This window comes from Spinacia oleracea, chromosome 6 (genome assembly GCF_020520425.1).
Source record: "Spinacia oleracea cultivar Varoflay chromosome 6, BTI_SOV_V1, whole genome shotgun sequence".
NCBI classification, from domain to species: domain Eukaryota; kingdom Viridiplantae; phylum Streptophyta; class Magnoliopsida; order Caryophyllales; family Amaranthaceae; genus Spinacia; species Spinacia oleracea.
In genome coordinates, this window is record NC_079492.1 from 143668776 (window position 1) to 143678618 (window position 9843).

The window sequence follows — 9843 nt, forward strand, 5'->3', positions numbered from 1 at the left end:
ATTCCATTTAAAATCAAACATTAATACAATATTAGAGCGCCACGTAGAAAAATCTAATGTTTTCGGCCTCACGAGGCATATTTGCTGAAATATTAGAGCGCCACCTAGGATTACTAATGGTTTCGGCCAATGAAAAATAAGATTACTAATTTCTTTTTGAATTAAAAAAATCAAGTGCCACGTAGATAATTAATTAGGTTCCACGTAGATATTTTAATTAAATAATTACTAATATATATACAACTCCATCGAAAATCAATCACTCTAATAATTAAAAATCGATTTCCACCACGTAGATATTATAATTAATTAATTAATTAATTAATTAATTACTAATATACAACTCCATCTAAAATCAAACACTCTAATAATTAAAAAATAAATCTAAAATAAAATTCATCCAAAATCAAACAATAATCTAAAATAAAATAAATACAATTCAATTTAAAATCAAACATTAATCCAATATTAGAGTGCAACGTAGAAAAATCTAATGGTTTCAGCCAATGAAAAATAAGATTATAAAATTAATTTTGAATTAAAAAAGTCGAGTGCCACGTAAAGAAATGATTAAGTGTCACGTAGATATTTTTTATTTATTAATTATTAATATTACGCATATACAATTTCATCCAAAAACAAACACTCTCATAATAAAAAAAAAAATCTAAAATGAAATTCAATGCAAAATAAAAAACTAATCTTCTAAAATATAAAAGTGGTATATACATAGGATATTTATTTAAACATAAAAATTTAATAGAATCCGTGCATCGCACGGGCTAAAATCTAGTTTACAACTAAAATAAGTTTCAATAAATTTATATAAGTAAAAATCAGGTGAGAAAAGAAGTTCATTATAACAAAAAAGAAATACTTCACTACACAACATGTCTGATTCCGGTCTATTACTTTAATTTAACTTGTAATATTTTGAATTATGTATAAGTAAAAATTATTAAAAAATTGATATTTTCAAAATATGTATCAATAAAATCTACTCCAACATGATCACAAATTAGTAAATTACTACATTTTTCTCACATGATAATGTTTTGATGTACTTCCTCAGTTTCATTATAGAGGCATCATTTTGATTTTCTATACTATTTATATACGAGTAACTATGACCATCAATATCTTACATATCAGTAAAAATTATAAAAATTTTACTCAGTATGTTATGAAATTATAAAATAGATTAACCCAATAACAATGAAAAATACAAAATTTAGCTTTACATATTAGTAACAAATATGGTCAATGTTTGTAAATGAATAGTGTAAAATGTCAACAGTGCATTTAAAGATTATTGTAGGGCGGGCTGGATCAAGGCCCGATCCAACCATGCACAAAAAAAAGTACAGCTCAACACGAGCACGAAGTCATGGTTGGGTTTGAGTCTTATTTTGTTGAAAAAAGCACAATAAGACAAGACACGACTCGACCCGACACAAAGACTCGTGGACCTATTCCCACCCAGTCCGGTACGAAGTAGAGTGGGCTTGACATTAACCGGACCCGTTCAGACCCTGGCCCACAACAATCTTTATGAAGTTCATAGTATATAATATTGTAGATATACCGTAAATTTTTCATATTTTAAAGTTTAAACACATTTCAAAATGTAAAAACTTTCAATAACAGAATCCGATAGTATAACAATATAAAAAATAAAAATTGTAATTGATTCACACCCAACAAAAATAAACCTTCATCCTTCAACATCGATTTATCAAAATCTGCCAACAAACGAAGCTCTCGGCCTCTGGGCACTTCGCCAGCCTTACTTGAACCATGTTATCAATGCCGCTTGCCAGCCTATATAAATAACAAAAATCACGTAATAACAACAAATTCAAGAGGGTAATTTCGACAGAAAGGTACCTCTACAGAGATTCCATCCATTACGATTAAAACAAATAAATAAAATAGAAAATAGATTTGGTTTTTCTGAAGCTCCAAATGATGTGCTAGTCATTTTAAGACTTTATTATTATTATTTTTATTTTAGGCTCCAAATCAGACAAATCCTCTTTGCGAAAACTCATTTCACTTTCTCTCTCCTCTTTCCTGGTAGTTCAACTTCTGCTGAGTGTTTGTGCTACTTTTTTTTTTCAGGTAACCTTCAATTTTCTGGATAATTAATGGAAGAATTACTACTTTCAGCTTTAATTCTACTGTTATTGGATGATTTTGTGTTGAATTCTGATTGAATTTTGTTGTTTGAGCTTCTTTTAATTTTGTAACTTCAAAATAAGAATTTTCGACTTTGATTTCACTATGATCAGATGATTTTTTTGCTGAATTTCGATTGATTTTTCGTCGTTTAAGCTTCTCTTAATTTATTCAGGTAAGCTTCAAATTTCTGGAAAATTAATCAATCAATTGCGAATTCAATGATTTTTGTTGAATTCCAATTGAAATTTGTTGTTTGATCAAATTTTAATTTGAACTACTTCAATTTGTCGCTGTCGATCTTTTGAAATTTGAAAAGTTTTGATGAGCTTTTCGGTTTTTCGACTTTTTTTTGGCTCACTGGAGTTGCTCTGCTTAGTTGTAAAGTTGTTGTTTGAGTTCCTTTTTTTCTCTCTCTCCTTTTCACGAAGATTCGTCAAATTTGTGCTTTCTGGAATTCTGATTCATGTTTTTCTCTTTCTCCCTAGGCAACTTGAGCGAGATTCTGACGGTTACTACAATATTTGAACTGGAAAGCCTGGATTTACAAGTGCATGAACTCAACCCGATTGCTGATATCTTCGCTGATTCTCTAAGGTGAAGACAATTATTTAGCTTCAGAATTCCGATGAATATTAACTTCGATAGATTCAGTGCATCGATTTTCCGATAAATTAAGTTCTACGAATTTTGAGGAATTATGAAGTTTTTTCTAAATTTTACTGATACATGATATTGATTTATTTTTCATTTTAAATTTGCGATTAAATAGATTTTTATTTTTTATTTTTTTCTTCTGAGAAGCTCAGATGATATTGTTATGTTAGAAGTTAAATGAAAATTATTAGGTGTAGGCCGTAAACCCAAAGGTAATTTTATGCACTTTGGTGGTCTCTATCACATCTTTTATGAGAGTGCACGATGCACGGTGAACCGGGTGCATCTGATATGTTATACTCCGTAGAAGTTAAATTGAGGTTTCTGTCTTTACGAGTTTAATTACTGTTTAATTGTTATCAGTTTTTATATTTACTCCTCGGTCCGTTATCACAGTATATAGATAAAATTACGCTATCAACATGACTATTAATTTTGTAACGGGGATAGTCTTGGACTACGCAAAACTGTTGTTTTTTGTCCCCATTGGAGAGTTATGGAAAATCTCATGTGAAGTATGTTTGGGTTTAGTATGGCACCAAATCAGATCTCGAATATGGAGTACTACGTACAGACAGTAGACAATTACAAAAAAGGAACAACTCACTTTTGTCATGCTCAAGCTGTTTTCTCATAGAGTACTAATGTTCAAAAAAAAATACGGAGTACTTCGTAAAACTGTTGATTAATTTGGCTGCTTGTGTATTGTGAAACATGGCACCACATGATGTTTGTCAAATAAAGTACACCAGTCAATGATTTTGTTTACAATAATACAGAAATGTTGAACAATTGAAGGTAACTTAGGATTCCTTACATTATTTTAACTTTTAAGTTGGATTATGATGGCCAGAACATTTGCTGATGATATTTGTTTAAACGTGTTTTTAGGAAGGCTAATGCATGTCAGCTGGTTTTTCAGATTTGCTTTTATACATATTATATATGTGAATATGTCGTGAGTTCAATACGTATTTATGTTCAATAATCAATTGGCGTACATTTTTTTAGTTTTTCTGTGCCTATTTGTTCATGTATTCTAGCTAGGTTTTTGATGTGGACTGTATTGAACCGCAGATCACATCACCAAATCTTTTATTATGGGGTGATTAGAAAAAACATAGAACCATAATTTGTACGATTTAGTTTGCGATTATATGAAACTGCATTAAATTGTACCATAAGATGCACACCTCCATATACACGAGTAAAATATAGTTTCATCCCTAGGGTGAAATGATAATCGAATTCGCATCTTCTTGATGTTATAAAGAACCTGTAGGCTTGTGAAGCACGGCGACCTGGGATGGGTATTGTTTTCATGTATTGAATTCTGTACTTCCTTGTCAACCCAAAAAAAATAATGTAAATTTGGTTCTTATGTAGACCTTTAGTAGTTTAGCTATCCAGAAAAGCTTATCTAAATGAGATAGATGTTTGATTCTTGATTTAAGTACAGAGCTAATCGTAGGATTTTAGGACTTTAATCTAACAATTGTCAACTGCATTGGCCTATGCTTGTAAATGGTGCGGATTCTGATGGTTATGGAGGAAAACTAGATAAGTTAATTTATGTTCCTTGGTTCAATTAGAGAAATATTATGTATACAGGTAAAGGTAAATTGTAGAGTAATGAAGATTTTAACCCTCAATTTGCTTAGTTTGTTTTTTACCAACTCAAGACCAGGTGGATCGACACCTAAATGCAAGTCTATTCTATTTGAGGATAGTTAGAAACTAATTGTATACCTTATATATATGATAAATTCCAGTGGGTGATAAGATAACTGATAAGGTTGCATTTTCTGGTAGATCACAGAATTTACAGAAAGCATACAAAATGTATTTCCAAAATCTACCCATCTTTATCAAAAGAAAACCAGAATTTTCAATTTGCAGATGACAGTAACAAAACATGCATCTATTTGTTTATCCCAGGTACTGAGTTTTCCCTGTCTTGGGCTAACAGATGTATAGACGCTGAAGCAAATTCGAGGTGAACAGCTAGTCAAAATGACAAAGAAGAGTCACCGCATGAGAAATTCAATAAAGTCCTTTGTTGAAAAGCATACTGATCCTGAACAACATGAGAAGCTGAAAGAAATAAAAAAAGGTATGTTCCTTTAGCATGCAAATCTATCCTAAAAACTGCTGGAGGATCAAGTTCTCCAATTTTCCCATGTTTTCGATGGCCTGTGCATAACTTGTAAATTATAATCTGCACAATTGGGGTGTAAGTGCTTGGCTATTCCATAATGAGTGCTCCGCTTACAAAAATATGCTCTGCAAAGAAGAGAGGTGTAATGGGAAAATCTGAATTTTCTTGATTTGTCTATCATAGAAAAAACTAAAAAAGACATCCTACGCCCAAAATGAAACAAACAAAAAAAAAACTTTCTCAGTAATTCCACTGTATATCTTAGTGTAATCAAAGCATCCAACATTTGGAAAGTTCTCACTTTCTCATTGGCAACCATAAAACCCATGTCCTCTTGTCCAGGCTTAACTAAGGTCAAGCTAGGACTGTAAAACAGATCAGTAGTTGTTTCCTCTGTCAAAATAAGAAAATTATTTCCAGGTACAATCTAAATGCCTGAATTAATGAGTTTACTGTGTATTTGTAGACATGGAGGAGAAGAAGCAAAGATTACTGAAACTTGTGGAGAGCAACGAAGAAAGTGAGGAAACAAAAAGAGGGCCTCTTGCTGAACTCGTTGAGGATTTCCATAAACAATATGAATCACTCTTTTCTCAATATGATAATCTCACTGGAAAACTGAAGGACAAAGTTAACAAGCCACAGCAAAAGAAAGAGAAGTTATCTTCCTCCTCAGAATCAGAGTCTGGCTCCGACTCTGATCATTCTTCCAAGGGAAAAGACGACAAAAATGGAAAACTAATAGAGGAAAATGAAGACACAGATGGACTCCAGCAAGAGCTTGAAGCAGCAAAACTCAAAGTTGCAGATCTCGAAAATGAGTTGGCAACAATATGCAATGAGAAAATCTTGATTGAATCAGAGAACAAGACACTACTGACAAAACAACAAGATTCAGACAGAACAGTGGAAGATTTGAAAGTAGAGGTTCAACGATTGGATTCTGAGAAATCAGAAATCCTTGAAGAAAAAGAAGAGCTAAAGTCAAAATTGGAGAACTTTGTGAAGACTGAAGCTGAACTGAATCAACAAATTGAAGAACTGGTCAGAGATAGAGATAGTCAAGCTACGGAGAAAGAAGATTTTATTAAAAGACTTGAAGAAGGGAATCACAACGTAGATAATTTGAAAGGCGAAGTCAATCAGCTGCAGAGTGAGAGTAAAAGGCTTGAGGTTGAATTAGAGACAGCTGCACAAGAAATCTCTCGGATAAAACTGGAATTAGACTCGTCAAAGCAGGAAACAGAACACTTAAAGGAGACTGTGAAAGTTGCTGAAGAGGAAAACGTGTCTCTTTCTTTGAAAATGTCACAAGTGACTGATGAGCTCAAGCAGGCACGAGATACCATGGAAGAGCTGAAAGCAGAGTCTACCAACTCAAATGATAAATTGACTGAGCGGGAAAGAGAGTTCTTATCTCTAAGGGAGATGCACGAGGCACATACAATTGGAGCTTCAGAACAAGTGAAGGCTTTGGAAGAGGAGACGAACAATTTAAAACTCGAACTGGACTCGTCAAAACAGGAAACAGAAAACTTGAAGGAATCCTTGAAAGCTGCTGAAGAAGAAAACAGTTCCCTCTCTCAGAAAATCTCGCAACTGACCGATAAATTCCAGCAAGCAGAGGTTACCCTGGAAGAGCTGAAAGCTGAGTCTAACAACTCAAAAGAAATATTGTTTGAACGAGAAAGGGAATTCTCATCCCTAAGGGAGATGCACGATGTACATACAACTGGAGCTTCAGAACAAATAAAAGCTCTGGAGGAGCAGACAAACAATTTGAAGCTTGAATTGGACTCGTCAAAACAGGAAACAGAAAACTTCAAGGAATCCATGAAAGCTGCTGAAGAAGAAAACAGTTCTCTCTCTCAGAAAATTTCACAACTGACAGATGAACTCAAGCAATCACAGGATACCCTAGAAGAACTGAAAGCTGAGTTTAACTACTCAAAAGAAATATTGGTTGAACGAGAAAGGGAATTCTCATCCCTAAGGGAGATGCACGATGTACATACAACCGGAGCTTCAGAACAAATAAAGGCACTGGAGAAAGAGACAAACAATTTGAGGCTCGAATTGGACTCGTCAAAACAGGAAACAGAAAACTTGAAGGAATCCATGAAAGCTGCTGAAGAAGAAAACAGTTCTCTCTCTCAGAAAATTTCACAACTGACAGGTGAACTCCAGCAAGCAGAGGATACCCTGGATGAGCTGAAAGCTGAGTCTACCAACTCGAATGATAAATTGGCTGAGCGGGAAAGAGAGTTTGTATCTCTAAAGGAGATGCACGAGGCACATACAACTGGGTCTTCAGAACAAGTGAAGGCTTTGGAAGAGGAGACAAACAATTTGAAACTCGAACTGGACTCGTCAAAACAGGAAACAGAAAACTTGAAGGAATCCTTGAAAGCTGCTGAAGAAGAAAACAGTTCCCTCTCTCAGAAAATCTCGCAACTGACCGATAAATTCCAGCAAGCAGAGGTTACCCTGGAAGAGCTGAAAGCTGAGTCTAACAACTCAAATGATAAATTGGCTGAGCGGGAAAGGGAATTCTCATCCCTAAGGGAGATGCACGATGTACATACAACTGGAGCTTCAGAACAAATAAAGGCACTGGAGGAAGAGATAAGCAGTTTGAAACTCGAATTAGAGACACTATTTGGTGAGAAAAGAGAAAAAGAAGAGCAGTTTGAGAATAAATCAGAGGAAGCCAGACAGTTGGGTGAGGAGGTAGAAGAGTTAAAGGCACAGATTTCACAGATGGAGATGATGTCAAAGGAAAGAGAAGAGCAGATATCTTCTCTCCAAAAGAAACTGGAGGTTACGGAGAGCGAGTCAAATTCCAGAATTGAAGCCCTGACAGCCCAAGTCAACGACTATACACAAGAAATAGAAAAAATTTCTGTTGAGAAAAGTCAACTGGAAGAACAGATGGCTGGAAGAAGTGGTGAAGCATCATCTCAAATAAAGGAATTACAGGAACAGGTCAGCTCATTAGAGCATGAAATGAAGATCTTACAAGTTCAGGAAAGGGAGTTGAAATTGGACCTTGAGAGAAAAGATGAGGATATTGCAGAGTATCGGATACAAATAGAAGGTTTGCACGAGAAATTAACTAGCAGCGATGCCCTTCTGAAGCGACTTTTTGAAGAAAAGGAAACTCTGTCAGCCAAGTTAATGGACCGAGAAGTTGAAGTGGAAACTCTACATAGCCACAAAACAGGACTTGAAGAGCAAACTATATCAACCAGCAACGAGGCTACTCAACTAAGAGAGGAGACCGAAAGGTTGCAAGACAGGATTCGTGACCTTGAGAAAGCATTACAGGAGGCAACAGATGAGTTATCTACCTTCCAGAGGAGGCTTGAGGATGAGGAGAATGAAGCATCTTCCAAGATTACAGCCTTAATGACGGAGATCGGCAATTTGAAGCAGGAATCAGAAGCAGTTCAGACCATTAAAAGCCAGTTGGAGGAACAGATTGAAAAGGAGAAACAGGAAAAATTGGAGGGTCTAAACCTGCTAGAAACTGAGAATGCTGAGCTGAAATACAAAATAGATGATCATCAAAAGTTTGTAAAAGAATTAGAGGATGAATTGATCAATAGAAGAGAGCAGTGTGACCAACTTGAAACTCGTCTTCAAGAGATTGAGGCGGAACTCCAAGTAGCAAATGGGACAGTTTGGGAACTAAAGGAAGATTTGAGCATGAGTAGTGAAGCAAAAGATGAGAAGATTTTGGAGCTTGAGATATTAGTTGAAGACCTGAAAAGAGATCTTGAGGTAGCTACAGATGAAGAGAAGACTGCTTGGGAGAAAACGCGGACAATTGAAGTTCAGCTTCGCCTAGCAAACCAAAAGCTCCGAATCACAGAGCAACTACTAACTGAAAAAGAAGAGGACTTCAAGATTGCGGAGTTGAAATATCAAGAAGAGTGCAAAGAGCTAGAAGACAAAATCACTCAGCTTTCTCAACTACTTGCTGCTAACACTGAAGCTTACCGTGGAACAATAGTGAATATCTCAGATAATGTGAACAAATCATTATCTGAAATGGAGTCAATCGTGAAGAAGTTCGAGGAAGATCACAAGAATTTCTCAAATAATATCTTCAACATGTCAGAAGAGGTTCAAACCTTGAAGCACTGTGCGGTAGGGAAGAATGTTGAAGGAAAACAGTTGAAAGAACAGTTGGTAAGTCTAGCTGAGAAATTGAAGAATGAGAGAGAACAAGGAGTAATGATGAAAGATAAGATTGGTAAGTTGGAAGTGGAGTTTGACAATGAAAAGGGAGAAAAAGAAAAGTTAGTTTCTGCAGTAAAAGAGCTGAAGAAGGCAACAGCGGAGATAGGATTCGCGTTGAAAGAGAAAGACGAGCTGGTATCAGCCCTCGGTGAAGAGAAACGCGAAGCAATAAGGCAGCTGTGCTTGTGGCACGATGATGTGCATTCCCGATACGATGAGCTCAAGAAGTTTGTCTCAAAGATGATTTCACAGAAGAGGTAGAGTAGATAGAAACCTTTTGTTCTTGTTTTTTGGAGAGTCATGTTTTTAATTTTGGCTCAGGGATTGTTAATTTGATATTGTTTCATTGTCTTCTATAGTGGGTCGATTGTGTCATGGGTGTTAAATAGAGTATATATGAGTATATTCCTGTGTCTTTTGTCTTTGAAGTAAGTAGTCTTTTCGGTGTGTTTCCCTTCAGTCCAGATATTTGGGCACTCGATTTATTCTTTTACCTGATATCAAAATAAATGTCATGTTTTTATTATTTGTTGGATCGAATGTTTCTACAAATGAAATTTACTTCGTTGTACTTTTCTTCCAAAATGTCTTTCTTAATTCAGCTT

At 35.2% G+C, this 9843-nt stretch overlaps 1 protein-coding gene across 2 annotated transcripts; it reads left to right on the top strand.

Moving 5' to 3' along the window:
- The first annotated feature begins 1959 nt into the window (after nucleotides 1-1959).
- Nucleotides 1960-9773, top strand: LOC110786448 (COP1-interactive protein 1). 2 transcript variants are annotated; one of them, XM_021991005.2, is made up of 4 exons: nucleotides 1960-2121; nucleotides 2667-2775; nucleotides 4774-4948; nucleotides 5460-9773. In XM_021991005.2, the coding sequence occupies exons 3-4, from the start codon at nucleotides 4849-4851 to the stop codon at nucleotides 9497-9499; spliced, it is 4140 nt and encodes a 1379-aa protein (XP_021846697.2). In that variant the 5' UTR covers nucleotides 1960-2121; nucleotides 2667-2775; nucleotides 4774-4848; the 3' UTR covers nucleotides 9500-9773. The 2 variants fall into 2 exon arrangements, with proteins under 2 accessions (XP_021846697.2, XP_021846698.2); XM_021991006.2 differs by having other exon boundaries at nucleotides 4805-4948.
- Nucleotides 9774-9843: the final 70 nt, after the last annotated feature.

Bases quoted from the DNA above. Each gene is read 5' to 3' on its own strand.
- LOC110786448 (XM_021991005.2), top strand. From the start codon at position 4,849: ATGACAAAGAAGAGTCACCGCATGAGAAATTCAATAAAGTCCTTTGTT. The intron at 4,949-5,459 runs GTATGTTCCTTT...GTGTATTTGTAG, and splicing joins GCTGAAAGAAATAAAAAAAG to ACATGGAGGAGAAGAAGCAA.